Source organism: Ursus americanus, chromosome 28 (assembly GCF_024610735.1).
Source record: "Ursus americanus isolate L20-20 chromosome 28, mUrsAme1.1.p, whole genome shotgun sequence".
In the NCBI taxonomy this organism is placed as follows: domain Eukaryota; kingdom Metazoa; phylum Chordata; class Mammalia; order Carnivora; family Ursidae; genus Ursus; species Ursus americanus.
The window spans coordinates 5695492-5721342 of record NC_142154.1 but is presented as its reverse complement, the minus strand read 5'-3'; the positions used below and the strand labels follow the sequence as shown (position 1 = coordinate 5721342).

The window sequence follows — 25851 nt, the reverse complement described above, 5'->3', positions numbered from 1 at the left end:
CCTTCCACCATGGATCCTGGAGAGGAGATGGGACAGGGCCTTGGCCAGTGAGGGGTCAGACCAGGCCTGGATCCCAGGGCTTGCTGCCCTCACTCCGAGCCCCTCTCTCACTGTTCCAGGTGTGCTGAGACACAAGAAGAGGGGACCAATCAGCACCCTGTTCCCTTCCCTCGTGTTAGGGCAGGAGCTGACCCCAAGCATCTGGAACTATGGAAACTTCTGCTTTCTGCAAAAACACTCCCTCCACCATCAGGACTGCCCTGGGCCTGGCACCAAGCCCCGGCTCTCCCCACTCCACCATGAGCTGGGTCTGTGTTGCCTGGCCTCCTCGTAGCTCCCCAGCACCCGGGGTCTCCAACCGCCAGGGGAATATGGATGAAAGGGCGCTGCAGGCAGACCCCACAGGACACACAGGCATTCTGGATACTCCTCCTTTCCTGTGCTCGCTGGGGGTCCCAAACACCCCAGGTTCCCTCCCTCCCAGTCTTCCTGGCTGCTGTGCAAACCCACTCCTGCTCTAGTTTGGTAATGAATCTAGACATTGACCTAGAAATCCTTTATTTACATTTTCTCTTAGAAAAAAAAATATAGATCTTGTGCCCTGTTGATTCTTCAGGTTCAGGGTCTTTATGGGAAGGTGAGAGAGGGCACAGGGCTACCCCGCCAAGGCCATCCATCATCCATCGAGGGCTTCTGCTCATCTGGCCCTAGAGCTGGGCTTCCCTGAGATCAGCCCCAGGGCCCTGGGTGACAGGCACCATGCCAGGCCCGGGATGGGGGTGGCATGAGGGGCAGGGGCTGGGAGGTGCTTGGACAGTCTGGCCATCAGGAACCGGATTGGCCCCATGGGCACAGTGGAGAAAACGTAGGCCAGAGATTTCGTCCCTGAGGGGAGGACACCATTGCCTCAGGCTCCAGGAATGGGGTGCTGCCGTGGGCCACAGGGGCAGACACCCAGAGGCATCTCGCATGGGGGCCAGGTGACGATTAAGGCAAGGACTATGAGCTGTTTTCTGTGAACCACGTAAGCACCACCTCCTTGTTTTCATTCACCCACTTGATGTTCGCTTTGGTCTTCTCCAGGATTTGCTCCAGAGCCCGCGTGGCCGAGCCGAAGCCTACGTCCATGTTGTTGTTCTTGAATTGCTCCAGCTGCAGGGAAACGAAGATTCTCAGCCCCAGGCTGGGTCTCTAACACAGCCTCAAGCAGAGGGCTGCCCGGTCCTCTGTCCTCCCACCCACATTAGGGCTCTTGGGAACACAGCCACAGCCTATTCCCCAGGAGAGAAAGGGCCCGTCCTTCTCTCCCCCTGGGATAAAGTCTTTATCTAGGGCAGAGTCAAAAGTATGGCTCCTGTATAGATCTGAGCTTCACTGTATGGTTCTTTATTGAGTTGGCCCTCAGTTTTTCATTGAATTTTAATCTCAGCCCAATCAAGGGAGGGGGGAGGGACAAATTAAACAAAATACCACAAGGAAGCAATCAGGCAAATTCAAAATGTGGCCATTTCTATACTACAAATAACCTCGTTGTTTCAACAACTAAATGGCATTATTTAAAAAAAAAAAGATGTCACAGATTAAAAGATATATTACTAGAGGCTGTAGCCAGGGCAATTAGGCAAGAAAATGAAATAAAAGGCATCCAGAAAGGAAGAAGTAAAACTTATCACCGTTAGCAGATGACATGATTTTGGATACAGAAAATCTTAAGGAGTCTACCAAAAAAAACCTATTAGAACTAACGAATTCAGCAAGGTGGCAAGATGCCAGAGCGATATACCAAGATCATAGAGCACTTCTGCACACTAGCAATGAGAAATACAAAAATGAAATTAGAAAAATAGTTCCATTTACAATAGCATCAAAAAGAACAAAATACTGAGGAATAAATTTGACAAAAGACATGTAAGATGGGCATGTCGGAAACTATAAAACATTGTTGAAAGAAATTAAGACCTAAAGAAAAGGAAAAAAAGACCCAAATAGACCCAAATCTGTGTTAATGGACTGGAAGACTTAGCTTTATGCCATGGCAACCCTTCTCGAATTGATCTACAGACTTGATGCCATCCCTATCAAAATTCCAACTGCCTTTGGTTTTTTTCCCAGAGATGGACAAGCTGATCCTAAAATTCATAAAGCAATGCAAGGGACTCTGAATAGCCAAACAATCTTGAAAAAGAACAAAGTTGGAGGGCTTACGTTCCTAAACTCACTGCAGAGCTACAGTGACCAACAGAGTGTGGTACTGGCATAGGGACAAATAGATTAATGACAGACGACTGAGAGTTCAGAAATAAACCCTTACATTTACAGTCAACTGATTTTCAACAAGGGTGCCAAGACCGTTCAGTGGGGGAAAGAACAGTCTTTGCCACAAATGGTGGTGGCACAACTGGACAGCCACATGCAAAAGAATGAAGCTGGACCCCTGCCTTAGACCACATACAAAAATAAAGCCAAAATTGATCAAAGTCATAAATGTAAGAGCTAAAATGGTAAGATTCTTAGTAAAAAGCATGTATACATCTTTGTGACCTTGGGTTAGTCAACTGTTTCTTAGGTATGACACCTAAAGCACAAGCAATAAAAGAAAAATTTAGAAAGCTGGACTTCATCAAAATACAAAAAAGTTCAGTGCACCAAAAGACGCTATCGAGAAGAGAAAAAGACAATCTACAGACTGGAAGAAAACATTTGCAAATCAGGTACCCAGTAAGGGCCTAGTATCCAGAATATATAAAGAACTCTTACAACTCAGCAATAAAGAGACAAATATCCCAATTAAAAAATGGGCACAGGATTTGAATAGACAGTTCTCCAAAGAAGATATACGAATGGCCAGTAAGCACATGAAAAGATGCTCGACGTCATTAGTCATTAGGGAAATGCTATTCATATTACTTCATACCCACAGAGTGGCTATAATTAGAAAGAAAGAAAGAAAGAAAGAAAGAAAGAAAGAAAGAAAGAAAGAAAGAAAGAAAGAAAGAAAGAAAGAAAGAAAGAAAGAAAGAAAAGAAAAGAAAAGAAAAGAAAAGAAAAGAAAAGAAAAGAAAAGAAAAGAAAAGAAAAGAAAAGGAAGAAAGAAAGAAAGAAAGAAAGAAAGAAAGAAAGAAAGAAAGAAAGAAAGAAAGAAAGAAAGGAAGGAAGAAACAAGAGTCTACAAAGACAGAAAGACGTTGGAACCCTCCTACATGGCACTGGAATGTAAATTAGATGCAGTTACTTTGGAAAACATCTTGGCAATTTCTCAAAAAGTTAAACATAGAGTTACCAAACAACCCAGCAACTCCACTTCTAGGTGTATCCCCAAGAGAAACAAACACATATGTTCCCTCAAAAATATGTATATGAATATTCATGGCAGTGTTATTCATATAGTCAAAAAGTGGGCATGCCTGGGTGGCTTAGTCAGTAAAGCGTCTGCTTTCTGCTCAGGTCATGATCCCGGGGTCCTGGGATCGAGTCCCTCATCGGGCTCCCTGCTCAACAGAGAGTCTGCTTCTCCCTCTCCCTCTGCTCCTCCCCGGCCCTGCTCGTACTCTCTCCCACGCTCACTCTCTGTCTCTCAAATAAATAAATAAAATCTTTTTAAAAAAGTGGAAACCACCCAATGTCTATCGACTGATTGGTGGATAAACAGATGTGGTGTATCCACACAATGGAATATTATTCAGCCATAAAAAGGATGCTACACGCTACAACATGGGGGAAACTTGAAAGCTTGATGCTCAGTGAAAGCCAGACACAAAAGGCCTCATATTATATGATTCCATTTTATGAACTATCCAGATTAGCCATATCCATAGAGACAGAAAGTAGATTAGTGGTTGCCAGGGGCTGGCGACAGAGGAATGGAGAGTGACTGCCACAGTTTCTTTTTGGGGGTAATGACAATGTTCTGGAACTAGATGGTGTATCAATTACATCTCAATTAAAAAAAAAAGACACATCAACCTAATACAATGAGTTAACTTTGTTTGGCTTCTGATTTGAACATACATATCATTGCAAAAAGAATTTTAAAAGAAACCTAGGGGGTTTAAAATGGCCCCGGGTAGAATATGATAGTAAGAAATTGTTCATTTTCTTGGGTTTGCTAACGACATTGAGATTATCTTTTAAAAATTCCTTTATTTTAGATAGGACTAAACCACTTACACATGAAATTATGTAAGTGATCTCTGCTTGAAAATTATCCACCCCCAAAAAAGAATCGGCAAAATGTTGGTAATTGTTCAATCTGAGTAATGGGTACATGGAGGTTCATGTACACGATTCTCTTTACTTTTTGCCAATACAAAAATTCCAAGATGCATGTTTCTGATGGCACTGTCACTGTTTAGAAAGCCTGGATGCCCAGCCTCCCCTGGAAATGAGGAAGGCCCGACGGCATGGAGCCCAAGGTCCCTTGGGAGCACACTCAGGGGGCACTCGCTGAATGTCAGCTGCCCGTTTAGACGGGATGGGCCTCTGGGTGCCGCCCCAGGATCCAGGGCTGCTTACCTGCTGCAGCTCGAACTCCGTGGAGAACCGCTGGGTCGCTGCCCGGATGAGGTTGGAGAAGGAGAAGGAACCAGTGCCATAGCTGTGAGGAGGGGGACAGAAGAGCCGGGAGGGGCTGAGAACTAACGCTCAGTGACTGGCCGGCGACACTGTACCCTCACAGCCAGCCTGTGACTGTCCTCATCTTGTAGATGAGATGAAATGACGTGCTCCAGGACATGAACACAGGTCTGACTGCAGTGTCCCTGCTCCCATCTCTGCAGAGAACAGACTTTCTTTCCCCCAAGTGCAAAGAGAGCCGGCCCATACCCTGCCTTGTCTTTGCCCCGCACCTGACTGACCTCAAGCTGGGTTAGTTTTCCAGCATTCCTTGGCAGTGCCCACAGCCCCCCAACTTCCAGCCCGGCAGTGCCCCATGCACACAGACACACAAACCGTCCCCCCCCCAGGACACCCCAGCCTCGGTGGGCACTTCTCCTAACACGCTTCCGCAGACTCACTCCTCAAAGAGCTTCTTCCAGTTGCTCTGGACGAAGTCCCAGACCAGACTTTGCCCGACGACATTGCTGGCGATGCTGTTAAGCGTGGAGGCGACATCTTGTTTCCGGATGAGGTCAGGGTTCAGGGTGTAACTCAGGTACCTGTGAGGGCAGGATGCTGACTTAGTGACCACTTCCAAGGGCTCTAGTCAGAGGATTCGAGAGAGAACCCAGGATGGCGAAGGACCCCACCCTCCCCTCCCCCACACTTCCTCTGCAGCCTCTTAATTTCACTTCAGCCTACTGAGGGTTCAAGACCCCTTAGTCCTACCTCCCTCTGGTAGAAGGGATACTGAGTCTGCTAGGGAGGATCACTGGCTACGCCAAGTGTCCTGTGTCACATGGCCCCGGTGCCTGATAAATATCTGATGAGGGACCAGGAACAAATGAATAAAGGAAGGAATACCTGAGCCAAGAGCCGTGTACCAGGTAGGGTGGCTCCATTTGTCTTTTTTTTTTTTAAGATTTTATTTATTTATTTGACAGAGAGAGAGAGAGAGCCAGCGAGAGAGGGAACACAGGCAGGGGGAGTGGGAGAGGAAGAAGCAGGCTTCCAGCGGAGCAGGGAGCCTGATGCGGGGCTTGATCCCAGGACCCCGGGATCATGCCCTGAGCTGAAGGCAGATGCTTAATGACTGAGCCACCCAGGCGCCCCTACATCTGTCTTTGACATGGAGGGAGGCCCTTCTTTCCTGGGGTCCGGCAGTGGGAGCCAGGAGCCTTCATGCAAGGGCCTGAGGTGTGGCCAGCTGCACATCTAAAACGACTCAGGTGCAGCTGCCCCGAGTCCCTGACAGACAGGAGAACTGAACTGCAGTCAACTACAGGCTAAGAAGCCACAGCAGTTAAAAGCCTGGGACGGAGACCCAGACCTGGGTTCCGATTAAGCTTCTGGACTTTGGGCAAGCTGCTTTGCATCTCTGAGCCTCAGTGTTCTCCTCTGTGAAACAGGGAACATCCTGGCCCACCGCACGAGTTTGTGGGGATCCCGTGAACGAGAGTGTGGAGGCCTGGCTGGGTCGTTCTCTCCCAGGGGGGATCCTGGTCCCCAGTGCGGAGGGAGACTCCCTCACCTGTTCAGGATCCAGACCTGGTTGCTGCAGGCCAGGGCTGCCCGCAGTTTGTCGGCCTCGTTTACCAGCGTGGCATTTCGGAACTGCTCCCACACAAAGTTCCACTCCTCCTCACCGCCCTGGGCAACGGCGTTGCAGTAGATGGTGGAGCGCAGGTTGGGGTAGATCCTGGCGAGCGGTGGGGTGGGGGGTCAGGGGTGGAGCAGGAGCAGGAGCAGGGAGGCTGGGACGAGGGTCTGACGAGGCCATGGCTGTGGGCTTGAGGGACGGATGAAGGTTGGGGGAGGAGCGGGGGACACACTCACGGGTTATTTTGGGGGTCCTTCTTCCACTCCGCGAAGAGAGTTGAGACCAGCTGCTTACACCGAGGAACCCCATAGGTACAGGCGGTGCTGACGGCGTTAATCTCGCTGTACCTGTGCCAAGGATGACATTTGGTCAACGTGCTCATGGGTCACCTGAGCCACACTCCGGCCAAGATCCCCCTGCTAATGCACAGCTCTAGGGAGGACGGCAGGGCCCGGGCTCTGTCTCTGGCTGCGGCCCACCCGGTCCACCGGGTCCCCCTGTTTGTTTTGTGCCTTGGGCAGCCCAGGGACCTAGAGGGGTCAGCACAAGCTCCAGCCCCAATCTGAACATCTAGAATCTAAATGACCAAGGGGCGTGTGGGTGGCTCAGTCGGTTAAGCAGCCAACTCTTGGCTTCAGCTCAGGTCATGATCTCAGGGTCCTGGGTTTGAGCCCCATGTCAGGCTCTGTGCTCAATGGGGAGTCTGCGTGAGGATTCTCTCTCTCTCCCTTTCCCTCTTCCCCTCCCCAGCTCATGCACACTAGTCCTCTGTCTCTCTAAAATAAATAAACAAATCTTTAAAATAAAATGACCAAGCCAGTGAGGGACCTCAGTTTCAGCTTGGTCCCTTGTGCAAAGAGGTCAGATGGGCCCACAGGCCACAAAGAGCCTCAGGGCAGGCCTCCTCTCCTGGGAGGGGGGGGGCTGTTCCTCTTCCTGATGGTGGCCCTGGTCCAGCCAGGAGATGTCCTCCAGAGGGGTGGACACTGCAGGGCCCCGCCCTGGACTCCCCAGGTCAGGGTGGCAGGGCGCCCCTGACCCCCAGAAATGAGGAAACGAGCAGGGCTCTGAGCTTCCCAGCAGCACACTCACTGTTCCATCAGGGTCTGTGGGTGCTCAGTCCAGTTTTTGGTGATAGTCTCGAAATAATCAAAGAGAGGCGTGACCTGCTTCCTCAGGTAGTTCTGGGAAAAAGAAAACAGGAAGGGCTTCGAAGGTGAGACACACACTTGACCTTTCTGGAGCCCCTTGAAGCCTCTGAAGTGGGTGGGGCTCATGGCACAGAGGCGGAGAGGCTGGAGGCTCAGGCCTCGCCCGGGGCCGCAGGGCTCAAAGGGGTCGGCGAGGGCCCTGGTTTCAGCTCATGGGTCTGAGGTTCTCCCATCCAAAAGCCTCAGTCAGTCTAACACTCCAGGTCTCCGTGCCGCACTTTTGAATATGGTGTTGGGTCCTACCCCGTCCCACCACGCCCAATGCTAAGTTATCCCACGTGTGCTGTAAGGAGCTTAGAAAACACAGAGCAGCATCTGCAGAAATTAAAATGTACCCGGGAGCTTCCCCGAACTAGGATTTTCAAATTAGTGAGTTGTGCCCTTCTTTTTCCTTTTCTACCTAGCATCTCTGTTGTTCTGCACGCTGCTCTTTGTCTCCGGCACTGGGACGGAAGCCCTGCCTTGGGTCCAAGAACGAACTTCAAACTTCGGAGAACAAGGGAAACAGGAAGGGAAAGCAGAGTGGATGAGGGGCCCGTGCAGTCAAGGAGCTGGAAGGTGGGGACAGAGGGAGGGACGGGCAGAGTGGCTGAGCCTGCCGCACAGCACCTGACAAGGGGCGTGCGGAGCCAGAAGCAAGACTGGCTGCGACATGGCTCAGAGCCAGAGGGACAGGTCTACAGGGGACGGGGGTGAGGCGGGGGCTGGACACAGGGAGAAGGAGTCAGAGTCTATAGCAGGAGCAATTAAACCCCCGAGCTCCCGCCTCCCTCTTGGCAGCAGGCAACATCCCGCCCTCCCTCGTGGGTGAGGCTGAATGAGTGGGGGCTCAGAACTGGGGGTCGCCAGACACAGGGCAAGGACTGGTGGACTGCAGAGAGGGCCAGAGGTGGAAGTTTATATCCTGAATGGAGATATCGCCAGTTTCTCCCCCCATCCCCAATCCCAGAAAGTGAGCATCACCAGCTTCGTTCTACAAGATAGAGGATGACTCTCTGGTCTCAGGGGAGCACACTCATGGATACTATTCTTTTCTTTTTCTTTTTTTAGTAATCTCTAGACTCAGCGTGGGGCTTGAACTCAAGACCCCAAGATCAAGAGTCACATGGTCTTCTGTCTGAGCCAACCAGGAGCCCCATGGATACTAATATTTGAGGGTCCCCATGAGGAGTCACTTGGCCACCTAGTCACCCCTCAATGAGACCTGAGGGTGACAAATGTGACCTCCTCATGGAACTTCCAACTGCCTTTTATTGCCTCACTCTAATTCAAAGGGGGCGGCTCAGCCTCCCCCGTGGTCTCTCAAGAGGGGACCAAAACAAACAGAAGACCCAGGAAACCAGTCAATGGAAGAAAAAGAAAGCTTCGTAAAAGCCTGAGATGAATACCCTCTGAGCGTTCAGAGATTTGTAAAGGATGCAGGAACCAGGACCAGTACCTGGAAGTTTAAACACAGGACAGAAGAAAGGCCAACGCAAGAACAGTAGGTTGGATTTCAGGGGGCCCAGAAAGAGAATGGAACAGCAAGCGGGAAAGAACGTCATAAGGAGCAATGCCAAAATGCCCAGACGGAAAGGGCAGGAGGAGGAGAAAGACCCATACAAAGGCCAACCAAGGATTGAGAGAAGAGTCCACAGGCTTCCAGAAGGGAGAGAACAGCCACAGTCAAATAACCAGGAATGAGCAAGGCTCTGAGCTTCTCAACAGCAACACGGGAGGCTGGGCCTCAGGGGAGCGAGGCCTGAAATTCGCTGAGGAATCATTTGCAACCTAGAACCTTCTAAACCCAGGTAAATTCTGGGTCTTGTGTGGCAGTGGGACAAAGACATTGCAGACGGTATCCCTCCATGTCCTATGGACACTTTCTCAAAAACTCCTGTAGGGGGTGCTCCCCTGGGGGAGGGCCTCCGGCCCCAGAGCTGAGCAGCAGCTCACCAAATATCATGGCTTCACTGCGTCAGGAGGATGGGGTCACCCCAGGGTGGGCAGGTTACTGAGTGAAAAGCTCACTTACCCTAATACCCTAATGTGAGAATTCTGTAATTAAAAATGATCTCTTCAAGGGGCGCCTGGGTGGCTTGGTCGATTAAACGCCTGACTCTTGATTTCGGCTCAGGTCACGATCTCAGGGTTGTGAGATCGAGCCCCGCGTTGGGCTCCGTGCTGGGTGTGGAGTCTGCTTAAAATTCTCCCTCTGCCCCTTCCCACCCAATCTCATGCACGCAGTTGCTTTCTTTCTCTCAAAGAAAAAAAAAAACTCTTCGAGTATCATCTGTGGTATAATAGTCATCACAAGGATATTGTAGTTTACTTAACCAATCCCCGACTGTTCCACATGTCAGCGTTTTGGGTCCTTTTTTTTTTTTTTTTTTGGTCTGAAACTGCTGAGTTTCCCTCTGGTCTCCCTCATGGGAGCCTCAACATATCCCACCCACAAGCACCCCAACTTCAAAGCTGAAACACCTGCATCTCCCTCCCCGCCCTTGGGCTAGACAGGGATGGGCTGGCTCACTTCACAGCGGGGTTCGCTGGGGCCGAAGAGAGTGGGCCAAAGCCACACGGCTGAGAAAAGGCGGGCCTTCCCAACTCCCAGGGCAGGGTCTGCCACCGTCCAGAACAGCGCACTTCACTAGAAGTCTGTGTCCTTTCTTTGCCCTCCCAACCTGCTCACCTCGTCGGTACCTGCTCCCTTTACCCCATAGCCCTCTCGCCACCCCGCCTGCTCTGGCAAAGAACCGGTGTCGTGGCAGTCTGCAGGGTCCACCGCTCCAGCCAGTATTTCTGCGAACTCCCTAATGCTGCAAGTTCAGGCACCGGAGCAAACGGCCCTTGAACCCCACCGCGCCCCTCCGTACCGTCATGGGGCCGTAGACCTCAGAGCGGTCGAACATGAGTCTGAAGTAACTCAGGCTGCTCAGAGCGGCCTCCCAGGGCATGTACTCTCTCTCTCCGATCAGGAAGAGCGTGCTGTTCAGCGCCAGGGTGACGGGCACCTTTTGAGCACTGGGGACAAAGAGACAGGCTCAAGTAAGTCCAGCCCCTTGGACGGAACTTCAACCCCCTCATGGAACCTGAGGTCCCAGAGCCCCAGCTGAGCCGCTCAAGTGTTCACCGTGGATGGGGCGGGGGGACATGGATGCTGGATGCTGCCACAAACGAGGCCAGCTCAGGCCACGCCTCACCCACAGCCAGTCACGTACTGTGACACGCTTTACAAATAGGAAACTGAGGCTCAGAGAGGTCAAGTGACTTGCCTAAGGCCACAGAGCTGAGATTCATCAGGACGAAAAGCCTGTGCTCTTTATTCTGCCCACCTCTTCTCTGATTTGCTTGGCCCTCTGTGCCTTCCTCCCCCCTCCCTCTCAAACCCTGTGCACACGTTCGTTTCATAAATGTCCGTGTCTATGGGGGCATTACTTAAATCAGCTTAGCACCTGCAGGAAACACAGCAGGTGCTGTGTCTCTCCTGTCCTGGCCTCCCCAGATGTTTTGAGCACCTAGAGTGGCGGCCTGGCACACTGCTCATGCTCAGAGAAAGCTCGGTGCTGTGCAGTACGGTGTGGCTTTAGAGTGGACAGGCCTGTGTCTGGCTGTCAGGGGCTCCTCCCATGCGGCCTCAGGTAAAGTACTCACACTGAGTCTCGGATGCCCTATCTGGGGCCCAGGGAGGGGTGTACAGAAGCTCAGGGAGCCCGCAGCCCTGTGCCTGAGACGGTAAGGCTGAGAGGAAGAGCAGCGGCTCTCGACACGGACACGCACTTGCTAAAGTCACCAGGCCTGAGCCAGGTTGGGCCCGAGGAGGAAGAGGGCACTCACCTGGCCAGGTTGAAGGTGTCATGGATGACCTGAGCCCGGTTGATGACAGGGATGACCTAGAAAGGGCAACAGAGGCTATGACCTCAGGCTGGCGGTGGGGGTGGGCCTGGCAGTCTGGGGCACCATCTTGGGCCCGGGGCCTGGGCGGGGGGCGGGGGGCAGACACCCACCGACAGGTCCGTCTGCAGCTGAGTCTGGATCCTTCTCCAGTTGTCTTCATCATAGTTCACCAGGTAGTAGCCCGTCACATTGAGGTTCAACAGGAGCCACTCATTATTTGTGGTTTTGAACAGGTCATTCTGGACTGTGGAGAGAGACCAGAGCTGGGTGGGGCTGCTCAGAAGGCCACAGGCTGACCCTTGGCCTGCCTCTGTCCAGGCCTCAGCAGGAGCAGCCTCCCATGCAGCCTGGCACCGGCTGGCCCTCAGCCTCGGGTGATGGCAAGGAGAGAGGAGGAGAAGGGGCGCGGGACTGGGCTGCCAGGCCATACTCTGCCTTGGGCCGGCTGGTGACCTCAGAGGGACCTCGTGCCATCTCTGCCCCTCCGTGCCCACCCTGCCTTCCGCAGGCTCCGCGTGGCTGGGCCGTGACCGCGGCCTGGACATCTCCATCCGCACACCCCCAGGCCACTCAGACTCAACCCCCCAGGCTGCTGTCCTCCACCTCCCCCTCTCCGGGCCTGTAGCCAGCTCCAACAGGCCCCAGTCACCGAGCAGGGAGCCCAGGCCATGCCTCCCTGCTGGTCGACCCCCCAGTGTTGCCCCTCTCTGCCCTCCCTTCCAGCCTTTCTCCTGGCAGCCAGAGGACGTCCTTCCATAGAGGTGGTCCTTGCCCACTTCCCACCTGCCCCGGCTCCTCCGGGCCTGAGGACACAGCCGCGGTGTCCTGCAGCCTGTAGGGACCTCAGGAACCAGCCGCACCTTGGGGGCACACCTCTGGCCTAGCCACGGTCCCTACGTTCTCTCCTACCACTCCGCCTTGCACGCGCTCTTTCTTCTGCCGCCATGAGCCTGGCTAGGTCCTTCCCTTCCTCTAAGATGCCACTCACCTCCTCCAGCCTTCCCTCACCTCTCCACAAAGCTGAATCTTTCTTATTCCAGGCTCCCTGCCTTGTGCCCCAGCAGCCCAAAGGCTGTCCATGCCTGTGTTAAAAGCACTCGACAGAGCTCTGGAAAGTTCTAGCTGCTTAGCTTCCTTCTCTTCATCTGCAGTGCTGGCCGAGGCCGAGGATAAATTGCCTCAAGCTTGGTTTCCTCGGTACCTGGCAGAGCAGGGCTGTTCATACTTTCTGCCAGGTGCTGTTTAAACATTTCATATACATTCTCTTCCTTAGTCCCCACACAATTCAACGGGGTAGACATCATTCTCAGCCCCATTTTGTAGATGAGGAAAGGGAGACCAGAGAGGGATGCTAACTCGCCCAGGGTCACACAGCTGGGCAACAGCAGAGTAGAGCTTAGAACCAAAGCAGTCGGCTCCAAGGAAGCCATCACCGAGGCCTGCCGTAGCCCCGAGAGCGTGGGCCAGGAGCTGGGAGTAGGGGGTGTGCCTGCTGTCCACTAGGGCACGGCCGGGTTACCCTGTGCAGTGCCCGGAAGCCAGTAGTCTGTCTGCTGTATGCCGTTTTTCACAGAAGTGATGGGCACAATCCACAGGTAGCTGCAACAAGAAACCCCGAGACCGGCTGGTGAGAGACAGCAGCTCCTGGACACGGCCGGGGAGAGCCACCTGGCCCGGGCTCCCCGCGCCCGCCCAGCTCCGGCGCCAAACACGCCCATCCTCCCGGCCGGAGAGGGAGAGCCCGTCTCCAGCCACCAGGGCAGGGACCGTGGCAGGCCGGGACCCGCGATGGTCAAGGGGCACCACGGCCACTGCCCCTTGGAGCCCTCCCTAGGACGCCTGCCCCGGGGACCCCGTCTGCTCACTTGAACTCTGAGGGGCGGGTGACGTTGGACGTGGGATCGAGGAGGAAGTGCTGCTGGGAGAGGGTGCCTGTGGTGGTGTCCACGGTGATGACCGGGAAGCCCATCTGCAGGATCCAGCGGTCCATGATGGCACGCACGGAGTCAGGCAGACTGATGGCCCTTTGGTCGTCTACAGCCTGGGGCGCAGCAACCCGGGGCGGCCGTCAGCGCAGCGCCCCCGCCACTCTGCCCACCCGCCGCAGCCTGGGCAGACCCCCGGCCTCGCTCTGGAAGGGCCACCCTGTGGGGAGGCAGGAGCCGGGGTCCCAGCACCAGGGCTGGGCGAGCTGAGAACTTCCAGGCATTTGGTGCGCCGCACATCGGCCAAGCAAATCCATGTGGGCCCCCTGCTTCTGTGGCCCAACGTGAGGTGGATATGTGGGGGGGCGCCCAGCACAAACACCCCTGGAGGAGGAGAGGGCAGAGGAGCAGGCAGGGTGCAGAGCCAGGGAGAGGGTAAGAGTTTGGGTGGTCTGGGGAACGGGCTTCGGGTGCTCTCTATTGTTTTCCTAGGTCTTTTTTCATCTGTTTCCATGCACATGCATTGCTTTTGTAATAACGGCAAAAAACCAACAACATCTGTTAATAAGTGAGAAAATAAAGACAGGAAAGAGGAAGAAGAGCCTTAGAAGGGCAGAAGCTGAGCAGGGAGGGGGAGGTGGAGCTGCTGCAGAGAGAGGGGGCTTGGGGACAGAGGGAGTGGGAGGGAGGGAGGGAGGGGTGGAGCTGGAAGGGCACCTGGCATGGAGGAGGGCTCAGCTTTGCAGGAGAGGAAGGAGCGGGAGACTGAGGCAGGCTAGGAAGACAGTGGATGTGGAGGGCAGGGACCGAGGCAGTGAGGTGTCCCCTGTCAGCAGGTTGTGGGAGGTCCAGGGAGGGGGGATGCTGGGGAGGGGGGCCGACCAGGCTCCTGGCAGATAGAAGTTGGACTGGAGACCAGCCAGGAGGGCGCTGGAGCCCAGCTGTGACTCCCTGACAAGGCCGTGGGTCTCCCCACCCTGCTGGACTGGGCTCGGGAGTCTGGAAGGGTCAGTCAGGCTGCTGTGAGGGAGGGGAAATGATGGGGAGATGGGAGTGTGCAGTCTTCAGCCCTAGGAGAGGCAGGGGGGAGGGCGGGGTGGTCAGAGGGTCTGTCCCACAGACAGGGCTGCGTGGGGTCTGAGTGGACAGGAATGCGAGGCAGGGCTGGGCGAGAAGGTCAAAGGTGACGCTCAGGGTGCCGGAGTGTGCGGACTTATGGCCGGAGGGGCCCGTCGGGGCACAGGGCAGCCAGGAGTGCTGAGCAGGTGGAATGACCGGACCCAAAGTTCCAGGAAGAGGAGGGCTTAGGAACGTGCGGGCTGGCTGATGAGGCACCCCTCGGCTCCCATCATGGAGCTCCCTACAGCGGGGGCAGCCGCCTGCCCGGGGTCCTGACCCGTGGTCTCGTAATACCTCCTTCGAGGACCTATCGCTGCACCCATTTTACAGATGAGCAACCGAGGCTTCAAAGGACCTGCCTGGGCTGGTAAGCAGTGCAGCTGGACACATCCTCTCCCACACACGCTGCCCCCTACCCCCCCGGGGGCTTGCAGCGTCTCAGGACCCCAACAAAATGGCAGCAGACAGCTGGCCGTTACTGACCTTCTGCAGGTGGTCCCACAGGTCCAGGTAGATGGTGTTCTTGTAGGCAAAGGTGTGGAGGTAGGACTGTGGAAAGACAGGCCACAGTGAGGGCAAACCTGCTGCTCCCCAGCTTCTCCCACTGACCCCCTGCGGTAGGCAGGGGCTCGGGGACACACAGCAGGTGCTGGGGGAAGCCCACCCCCCATGGCCGGCCAAGGGTACTCACCGCCACGCCCTTCTTGAACAGGTCCTCCGTCAGGAAGCTGGAGAGCATCCTGAGGACCGAAGCTCCCTGGGGAAGGGGAGGGGTCTCAGAAAGCCGTGCCGAGCCAGCAGGACCCTGCACCCCGACTGGGCCAGGGCGGGTGCTCCGGGAGTCCTGGCTGCGGGTGGGTGGGGGCTCTGAGTCCCCACTCCCTCTGCCTGCCCCCCACTGCCTCAGTACCTTGCTGTAGGAGATGGAGTCGAACACCTCGCTGATCTGGGCCGGCGTGTTGACCTCGTCGGCAGGCGAGGACAGAGGGTGGGAGGAGACCAGCGCATCTATGGCCATCACGCTGTACACGTCGTTCAGTACTATGAGGTCTTTCTGCAAAGCCCAGTGGCCATCAGGAGACCAACCTGGCGGTGGGGCGGGGGGGCAGTGGCCACCGACCCCAGACCCGGGGGACCCCAGCCAGCTGGCTCACCAGATTCCAGGTGGGCTCTGCGTAGTCGGCGCCCAGGTATTCCACATAGGAGGCAAAGCCCTCATTCAGCCACAGGTCATTCCACCATTCCAAGGTCACCAGGTTCCCAAACCACTGTTGGGGAGGGAAGGTCAGCCTGGCTAGCCACTCCGGCCTTGTGGTCACTCACAGTACCCAGAATTCCCCTTCACCGTGTGTCTCCCACGTGCCAGGTGCTGGTCAGGACCTCAACGACATCACCGTGGCTCCCCTCCGCTATCCTGCCGGCTGGGACCCTCCCCCCTTCGCAGCTTCCTGGGGCGGAGCCAGGGCCTGTGCCCTCTCCTCCCAGAGCCCCCAGCTCACTTCTCAGCACTCCCTGGGATGTGGGGCTACCTGGTGGGCCAGCTCATGAGCAATCACAGTGACCACCCGCTCCTGGTTGCCGGTGGAGGAGGACTGCAGGTCGTACAGCAGGGCGTTCTCCCGGTAGGTCACCAGCCCCCAGTTCTCCATGGCGCCAGCGCTGAAGTCAGGTAAAGCGACCTGGTCTGGGGAGGCAAGGGCATTGGCAGGATGGGCCCTGGGTAGGGAGCCCCATCCTCTGGCCCCACCACAAGGCCCCTCACTCACCAGATTTGTTGAGTGGGTAGGGTGTGTCATAGTGTGCAGAAAAGAAGTCTAGGATGGGGCCTGTCACATTCAGGGCATAACTTCCATGGCCCTCGTCGATTGCACCAGGCCGAGCCCAGATCCGGATCTGAAAAGAGGATGGAGGTAGGTCAGAGGCCCCTGCTGGGTCTGGCAGATGGGCCGGGCCCCACAGGTCAGCAGGCTAGCGAGGGCCCCAACTAAGTTAAATTGAGAGGTGTGGGCAGCAGAGGAGAAGGCTGGGAGGTGAGGTCTCTGAAGGGCTTTGAGTCCTAAGGAGGAGCCCTTGGGAATAATAGTAGTCACGACCACCGTCTGCCTGGCACCCAGGCGTTGAGAACTCCCTTCCTAAGTAGAGACCCATTTTTCAGATGCAGAGACTGAGGGTCAGAACTTAAGACACTTGTCCAAGATCACTCAGAGCTGTGATTCGAACACTGGTTAGCAACTCAGGGGCAGAGATGGGAGGGAATTAAAACAAGAATATCCCTCGGACCAGGGCCAATCCTGGGGAAGGAGGGCGGGCCCAGCTTCTTACCAGGATGCCACTGGGCGCTCTCGTCTCCACATTCTTGAACTCGCTAACGATGTAGGCCAGCAGGTAGGTCGACATTATAGGCGTGGTTTCAAACTCGGTGATGCTCCAGTTGGGGTCTCCCGTAACAGGGACGGTGGGGCCTGGGCATGGAGAGAATTCGAACACGTGGTGACGCCTCCTCTCCCTGCTCTGCGCCCTAGCTCCGGGGTGCCTCCTTCCTAGGCTGTGCGGCCCCAGGACAGACCCACTCACCTCTGGGCAGCATGTTGGACAGGGCCACGAGGTTGGTGGGGTGGATGAGGGTGATGTTAAATGTGGCCTTCATGGCTGGCTCGTCGAAGCACGGGAAGGATTTCCGGGCACCGGTAGCCTGCATCTGTGTTGTGGCCAGCACCCTGCCCGAACCAGGATGTTAGAGGGTGTGCCGGTGGAATGCCTGCGCCCCGTGAGGGTGGGCGGGGTGGGGGGTTTCAGGGTGTTGCCAGGCATGCCGGAGAAGGGGCGCATGAAAGGCTGGTCCAGCCTCATCCCTGCCCTCCTCCACCTCCCCCAGGCAGCCTCTGGGCCCTGACAGGCCAGCTCCTTTGGGAGATCAGAGCTCCTTCAGGACTCAGGGTCAAAGTCCCGGCAGGCTCCATCCCTGTATTCACCAGGAGGCCTCAGGCAAGTGTCTCTCCCCTGAGCCCCAGTTTTCCTATCTGTCCAAGAGGCTCTTTTCCCACTCGCCCCTGAGTCCCTCATGGGGGGTACGAAAGCCCCCAGGAGAGGACTGCTTTCTAGGCAGCTGTTCCACTAGACCCGTGGTTGGAGCCATGGGCCAGCGAGAGGTTCCGGGAGGTTCAAAGGCTTGCAGTCCAAGCCCTTCCTTGGCCCCCAGGACCCAGCTCTGCCCCAGCATCTGGGACCTGCCCCCACCAAGCAGACAGACCCCCCTGCAACTTACTTTTTGACATCGTTCTCCACGTACTCGCTGCGGTAGAAGCCCACCAGGTCGTCGGCCAGCTCCCCCTGGAACTCGCTGTCCATCTCGTACTCGCTGTTGACCTGCAGCGGCTCCCGCAGGTGTACCACCAGGTACTCGGTGAGCTCCACCAGCTCGGTGCTGTCAATGGCAGGGGCCTGGGAGCCCCCCACGCCCCGCAGGGCCACCCTTTGCCCCTCGATGTTGGTGTAGTTGAGGCTCTTGCTGTGGATGATGATGACGTTGGTGGACTCATTGCACCGGAAGCGAACGGTGCTGTTGCCGCTGAAGATGTACAGGCCCTCACTGTTGGGGGTGAGGTTTGGCCTCAGCGTCACGTTGTAGGAGCTGGGAATCAGAGTCTTGGGGAGGCGGTAACGGTTCCATGGTTTGCTTTGGTCCAAGGTGGTGGCCGCGGTGGTGGTGGCAGTGGCCGTGGGGCTCTCAGTGGAGCTCCCGGTGTTCTTGTTCTTCTCCTGGGCGTACACCACGGACAGGGCGATGATGGTGCACACGGCCGCCACGCCCAGGATGATGACCAGGATGCCCAGGGGCTTGGAAATGTAGAAGCCCTTGGCCATGGTGAGGGCAGGGGGGAAGCTGGGGGAGGTTCAGGACGGCGAGGAGCAAGGCAGCCTCGGGCCAGACTTATATCCCCAGGGGGAGGGGGAGGATCCCCACAGCCCACAGCCTGGGCAAAAATTAACCAGGGCTCACACAGGCAAAGGTCAGTAGGCTGGGCAGGGCACCCTCTGCTCAGGCTCCGGAGAGGAGGAGATCCAGACGCAGTGTGCCAGCGTGCCTGCTGGGGAGCAAAAACGTCACGGGCTGCAGGGAGAGGGCTAAAGGGCGGGCAGCAGGTAGAGGGAGCAGTGGGGCTGGCTGGCACTGATCTGCCTGCGTGCTGGGACCGTGGGACAGAAGCAGGAGGATTGAGGTTAGAGTCAGGGAAGGACTTCCCAGGAGCAAGAGGTGGGAGACGCAGACGAGAGAGCTAGTTTCTGGCTTGGGTCAAGAGCGGCTTGGGTCACGCCTGTGGCTGGACCCCGGCAGGACACCCAGGGCAATTCAAGCCCTGGGGACAGGGTCCCAGCCTCCCTTGAGTTCTTCCCGAGCAGGAGTTCTTCCAGGTTCCCCTCTTATCCCTTCTTGCCAAAAATTTCTATCTCAACTATCAGCATACTGAGAGAAAGAAAGATGTTCCGCCTTTTTTTTTTTTAAGACAGGAGGCCAGTGGAGGCTTAACCTCTTCCCGTCTGTGACCTTGGGCAGATAACTACCTTGCTGAGAGTTCTCTCCTCATTGGTAGATGACAGTATTCACCTCTCAGCTTTGTTGCACAGATTGAATGAGAAAACATATTAAACACCACATAGCAGAACCAGACGTCATTCCCTTCTTCCTCACTCAGAGCTCAGCCATGGCCTCTTTTCCTATCCTTAGTAGAAACGAAGATATTATTTATCATACTTAATAAAATAATGTTCATTATCACTCTTCCCGTCGGCAGCCCAGTGGCTCAGACCTTGATACCTCCTGACCCTCACTTCCACGTCCAATACTGCCCCCACCCCCTGAGCTCACCATGTCCTTGGTCAAAGCCACTCTCCGTTTATGCAGACACCGTTATCCCCTCACAGACTCGCCACTTCCGTTCAGGCCCCCTCGAACCTGTTTGCCACAAGAACTGGATCGCTTTTCATCACGGTTTCAAACCTTCCTGGGGCACCTGTCTGGCTCAGTCAGCTGAACATGTCACTCTTGATCTCAGGGACGTGAGTTCAAGCCTCATATTGGGGGTAGAGATGACTTAAAAGTAAAATCTTAAAAACAGAACAAAACCCTTCCTTTTGCTCATAAAATCCAGACTAAATCTTCTAAAGGGACCTACAAGTTCAGATGCCATCAGCCTGCCCACTTCCCAGCCTCATTTTCACCACATTCCCTTCTGTCCCAGTGGTCCAGCCACTCTGGTCGTCAGCCAGGCCCCTCTGCCACAGGCCCTTTGCACACGCTCTTCCTGCTCACTGGATCATCTTCTCCCAATTCTTTCCCTAGTTATTTCCTTATTCCTCCTCCCAGTCTTTCTCAGAGAAGCCAAGTCAAGTCCCTATTAGTTCCATCAGTACAACAAACCTCTTCGTCGAAGCCCTATAACTCAGTGCAGTTTTCCGTTTGATCTGTGTGCTGAAGACTTGAGTCCTGTCTGTCTCTCCCAGCAACTGCAGTCCCCCTGAGAGCAGACCCTTGGCTGCTTCCTCTCATCAGCCCCTGGCATGGTGCCTGGCACACAGCAGGTGCTCAATACATACTCGTTGAGTGAACACACACATGCATGAATCACTGCTTATTGAAGTCTTTCTAGCCCCTTTCCATCTCTGTCCCTGCCCCCACTCTAGCCCTGGGAGAACCGCCTGCCCTCTTCTCGGAACCTTCCTCCAACCATGACAGACAAGCAGTGTTCTTGTTCAGGCCGAAAATATCTCAGGGCTCACCTAGGCCAGCTCCATCAGCTTGGAAGCTCCCTGAGAACCTCATTCATCTGCCACTCCCTGCCCCGGCTCGGGTCTGCCTTCCCAAGGCTGTGTGACCGCCTGGGAAGTGAATGCACACATGCCTTGAAGGGACATGTAGGTAAGTTCATTCACACATAACTGCAAGAATGACTGACTGCCACCTGTCGACGGGCCAGTGGAGGCGAGGGGCTGAGTGCAGGGTCTTCGGGGGAATCCGTAATGCCCATCCTTCAGACTGAGGGTGCTCTGAGCCCTTAGCATTTCTGTCCTTCTCTCTAGAGACCTGTCTACCGGGCCCTGGGCTGGCCAGTGTGGACTTCCCACCATGGTGGCCAGGACCCACCCTCCTCAGGCCTGGGCTGACAGAAGCCGAGTGCCCAAGAGAAGTTTCCAGCTTGGGCATGGTGACACAAGGGACAGTGGTTCCCAAGGGTGATGTGGCATGTGTTTCCAGTCTATCATCGGGCCAGGATTGGCCTAAGGAGGCCATCTTTATAGCAACCCTGTAGGCTGGTCCCCAGCGCCGAGTGTCCCCCTAAACCAAGTTTCAGTCTGTCCCTGACTGGGCCTACAGCCCCCCCACGTCTGAAGCAGAAAGACCCACAGGCCCACTTGGCCTAATCCCTGCCCCAAACAAAGAAAGAGGCCCTGCCTGCCCCACTGCGGTCTCTTCCTGTTTGTTTTGGACGCGGACCACAGGCCCAGCTGACTGGAATCTTCACTCTTTTGGAAAGAGCCTCTAGTTTTCAAAGTTGGCGCAGAGGGCGGCTTATTGCCCTGTAATAAGGGTCCCTGCTCTGGGCACCAGGCCAGCTCAGGCTGGGGGGCACGGAGAGGGGCGTGCTCTACAGCTTCCCCCCTGCCACGGCCCAAGCCTGGCCATCTTCACACCCCACTGGGTAGTGGTGGCAGTCCCCAAGCTCACCACACCTCAGCAGAAGGATCTTCCTTTCCTGCTCAAACTCCGTCTCTGGCTCCTTGTTGCCTAAGGAATGAAACCTCAGTCTTGAGTCTGAAGACTTTCTGTGAACTTGACTGTCTGGCCTCTCCTCTTTCCAATGCCTATTGTGGCTCCAGCCTCAGCCATTTCCCCAAACCCGCTGGGCCTTTTCATACCTCTGTGCCTTCACTCATCCTGTTTCTGCTACTAGGAATGCCTTTCCTCTCCCTCCTGTCAAACTCCTACTCATCCTTCAAAACCCAGCTCCAATGTCACGGCCTTCTTGTGCATGGTGACTCCTCTTCCCTCTGTGCTTCCCTGGCATCTGTTTCACATTTCTATCACAGCGCTTATGAACAGACCATCTATGTGTTCAAAAGACTGCCACTAGACCTGAGCACCTTAAAGGAAGACCCTAACTTTATAAGCCCCTCCATTACCAGCACAGGGCAGGAGCCCAGTAAATACTGGCTCAATGAATGATCATAAACACAATCCTTGCCATGGCTTTTAGGTCTGGCATGATCCAGCCCCCAAGATTCTCTGGTCTCATCTCAAGCTTTCTCCTCCTGTCACCCTCTGGGCTCTGCCCACCAGCCTCTTTCTGTTCCTCAAGCCCACCACATTCTCCCCCTTCTAGCTGCATACCACAACCCCCTCTCCACCAGCAACAAGCTGCTCCTTGGGTCTGGAAAGCTTCTGCGTTTCCCTCACCCATCGTCCTGGAGGCTCACTTCAGTGATGCTGTCCCAGGACAGCCCTCCCAGCACCCCCAAGACTCTGAGCACCATGGAGACAGTATCCCCCCCACCAGGAAAGCACCTAGTAGAGAACAGGCAGGTAACACATGCTTGGGGAATGGATGCATGAACAAGAAAATAAGCCAGTGGTTAAAGACAGAACTCACCCTAGTTCAGACACGTGATCCTGGGGACAGATATGCCCCCCCCCCCACCTCACACTCCTTCTTGGGCTCCTGGATCGTAGACCCAAATCCCCTTTGTGACTTTTGCCATATCTGTGATCCTCTTGTATATTATTCACTTAATATTTTTCTTTTTTTTTTAAGATTTTATTTATTTGAGACAGAGTACACACGAGTGCAGGGAGAAGCGGGGGCGGGGGGAGAAGGAGGGGGAAAGAATCTCAAGCAGACTCCTCACTGAGCGTGGAGCCTGACACGGGCTCAATCCCACGACCCTGAAATCATGACCTGAGTTGAAATCAAGAGTCGGATGCTTAACTGACTGAGCCATGCAGGCGCCCCAATATTTTTCTTTAAATCAATCCCCTATTTACCCTTCTTCAGAGCAGTAATTACCAAGAACTCATGGTTAGATGTGTTAAGTTAAAATTTTTCCCATATACATTTTAATTAATGATACTGATTTAAAATCTATTCATCTACGTAGCCTCTAAAATCATCTTGCATCACTGCACTCACTTTGGAAATCATCGTTCCACCCTGTCTGGGTGTGGGGCTGGGGTCCCCTGTGGGCTGTCTTTGGAGTGAGCAGAGTGTGTGTTCCTTCTACTGTTAATCTCTTGATGGGGGAGAAGCTGAGTACCTCCAGCCCCATCGCAACCAAAGCAGTCTTTCTATGGGTTTATATATTTCTGCCTGTCTATGTTTCAGCCTAGAGAACAAAAATCCTTCTAAATTAAAAAAAAAAATACTAAGGTTGACAAGTGGGAGAGTATTGAAGGCATAGATAGCCACACATGTAGAAGCCGTCAACGGAATGAGGAACAGCACCTTTGTCTCAGATATGGGGGGCACAAATTGCTTTCTATTCCAACACGGGAAAGCCAAGAGCTGGGAGGGGGTGTGGTGGGGATAGCCTAGGACCAGGAGTTGGCTGCGATCCAGGCTCCCTCATAGAACCCTGGGCTGTTACTTAAAGCTCACTCAGTTGTCCCCTGTCACCTGCAGGGCTGGGCAGGCTGGGTTCTAAGGGACAAGCTGAAGCCTGTCTGCCTGTCCTGAAGGAACAGTGAGGGGGAGGTGGGGACGAGGCTGGGGCCCCAGCATAGGACACACTCTGGCTCCTCAAGCCCCTGGCCTACTCCCAAGCTTCCGAGGCCTCCATGCACGGCTGCCCGAGGCTGGGTGTGGGCCAGCCCCCCAGGGTGCTTCCTCTGGAAGCATCAGGCATTGTCTGTCCTGTGAGAACCTCAGAAGGCCCTGATGGGAAGTTAGCTGCCGCTACGGATTTCTAACCCAGCGTAGCACACTCAGGAGGGAAGGAGCAAAGGCCCTGGCGGGGTGGGGTGGGCAGTACACGAGCCAAGGAGGGGCCATTCTGGGCTGTGGATCTTGCCTGGAAGCTCCCATCCGTGTAACTGAGTATCTACCATGGGCCCCACGAGGGTAATCACCACCAGGGAGCTGCTGAGGAAACCAAAGCCCAGAGAGATTAAGTGACTTGCCTGAGGTCACACAGTTAGTTAATGGCGGCTTTTAAAGGCTTAACGACACACGTGCAAGCTCCCAACCTCATAAACTGTTCTCCCACCCCACCCCACATTTCCTAAAACACTGTTTAGCGTAACAACACGTGATAGCAAGTTACAAAGGCAGATCTGGGCAGGATGAAAGGTCTGATCATCTTTTAGGAGGACCGTGTGTCCCTTCTGAATTTTTATTATTATTATTTTTTTTTTTGAGAGAGAGAGCATGCACATATAAGGGGAGGCGGGGGGTGGGGCAGAGGGAGAGAGAGAGAATCCCAAGCAGGCTCCATGCTCAACACAGAGCCGACGTGGGGCTCGATCTCATGACCCTGAGATCATAACTTGAACTGAAATCAAGAGTCAGATGCTTCACTGACTGAGCCACCCAGGCGCCCCACCCCTTCTGAATTTTATAGGCACATTACGGGTCCTGGAGCTGAAGCCACTGTTGCAGGAAGCAGCCAAGAGACTGAAAATCTGATGGAAGCCAGCTTGGGGGCTCTGCCAATGGGATCTGAGCTCCGTGCCTCCAGACCAGGACTGGAAAGCTGGGGGTGGTTCTAGGAAGTGGAACTTCTTGGCAGCAGGGCCGCACTGGGGACTGCTACCAGACACAGACCTGTGGAGGACCTTGGCCTTACTTCCGTGGGTGCAACTGGAGCCACCGTCGGGTCTTGGATGACAGATACTTGGGGTGGGGCCACGCAGGTGGGGATGGCTGTCGGTGTGGATGAAGGCACCCAGGGGCCTCAGCATGCGCAGCTGGCCCCCCGGCCCCGCCATCCCTCTCAGACTGTCCAACGGCACCCAGCCAGTGGTCCTGGACCTTCTACCGGAGCCACAAGCCTGGGACCTAGGCCCAGTTCCAATCCCCCAGCCCCTTCCAATGTGGGGACCCCCACTATCTCCTCAGAATGCTTAGCCATCAAACTTCAAGCAGAGGGGCTGGAGGTCCTGCCTTAGGGATGTGGCTGTGGTAAGGAGCTGGCCCCAGAGGCTGGGGCGGGGCGCTGGGAACCCAGGGTGGGGCCTGGGTGGCCTCACACAGGTGGGCCCGTTCCCCATCTGTGAAATGGAAGCAGCTTCACCTTCTTCCATGGATGGTCTAGCCTTCGACTCCAAGGCTCCATAGGGAAGGGGGCTAGTAGGCCACAAGATCACAGCGGGATGTCTGCCAGAACAATTCCTCACACTTCCGGTGGTGGGGCCTGGGGAAGGGGTCTGGGGAAGGGGCCGCAGGCACCTGTTCCTGCCACAAAGGAGCAGCCCAAGAACCTGGCCGAGGAGGTGGTCAAGATGAAGCCCTCGGCCAGGAACAGAGGGAGGAGCAGGAGAAACTCCAGGAGCTAAACACGAAGCCCCCGGGGACGGGCCCCCTGGCCACAGGTGCAATGAAGAAATCCCGCACCAGGAAGCCCTTCGTGTGCCTGGGGAGGGGGCGCTGCTTCGTTCCATTCCTGCGGAAACATGTGGGGTCCCCGCCACAACATTGGTGCTACCTAGATCTAGAACGAAGTGTTGCCTTGGAACCCGTTGTCCATTTAGGAATAAACTTTTGGAAAAAGAAGAGGAGGAGGGGCAGGAGAAAAGAACAGGAAAGAAAAAGTTTTCACTCTCCCTGGACCTCAGTGTACCCGTCTGAGAAGGGGGCGTCGGCAGCAGATGTGGGGTTCTCTGCTCGCGCTTGCGTCCGGGTCCCTCGCTCACTCCGACTGCCGCGCAGCAGCCCCTCTGCGCCCTCCGCCCGCAGCCCTGCACCCGCCCCGCAGCCCCTCCGCAGCCGCCCCGCAGCCCCTCTACCACGCTCCACTTGCCTGCGGCCGCAGGGGCGCTCGACCCAGGCCGGCTGGGAGCCTCCTCCCCGACGACGCCGCCGAGTCAGGCGGCCACCGACACTGCCCCACCAGCGCCTGACTCCTCCTTTCCCCGTCTTTTTAAAGGGAAGTAACCTGACCCGACCACTACTCCTCCCGGTTAACCCCTTTCAGGCCGCCCGCCCGCAGCTCCGCCCGGACCCGTCCCGCGCCCGTCCCCCGCGGCCTCCCCGCAGCCCCCCGCGGGTGGGGAGCCGCGCCGCCGCTGGCCGCGCCGCCTGGGAGCGCCGTCCGGTTCCCGGTCCCCTGCGCCCACCCTGCGCCTGTCCCCCGAGCGCGCCCCGCCGGGGCCCCTCCACATCTGGACCGCACGTGCCACTGAGGGAGGGGCGCAGAGCCTCGCCCTTGGAGTTGGGGGTGGGAGCTGAGCCCTACTCATCCAGAAAGACACCTAGCAACGCTTGGAGATGAGTGTTCCAGATAACTGAATCGTGCCGGGACAGAAATTAACTTTGGTAAT

At 55.6% G+C, this 25851-nt stretch overlaps 1 protein-coding gene across 1 annotated transcript; it reads right to left on the bottom strand.

Annotated features, from left to right (window-relative positions):
* Positions 1–541: 541 nt before the first annotated feature.
* Positions 542–25413, bottom strand: ANPEP (alanyl aminopeptidase, membrane). Its single transcript, XM_045813010.2, has 21 exons — positions 25332–25413; positions 17590–18409; positions 16899–17041; positions 16647–16786; positions 16091–16217; positions 15854–16008; positions 15479–15592; positions 15235–15378; positions 15016–15081; positions 14808–14873; positions 13146–13321; positions 12800–12879; positions 11391–11524; positions 11221–11276; positions 10260–10407; positions 7286–7377; positions 6430–6540; positions 6125–6292; positions 5013–5153; positions 4513–4594; positions 542–1152 (listed from the first exon to the last, which is right to left on the bottom strand). Exons 2-21 carry the CDS (start codon positions 18186–18188, stop codon positions 1000–1002), a joined length of 2895 nt encoding a protein of 964 aa, XP_045668966.2. The 5' UTR covers positions 18189–18409; positions 25332–25413; the 3' UTR covers positions 542–999.
* Positions 25414–25851: the final 438 nt, after the last annotated feature.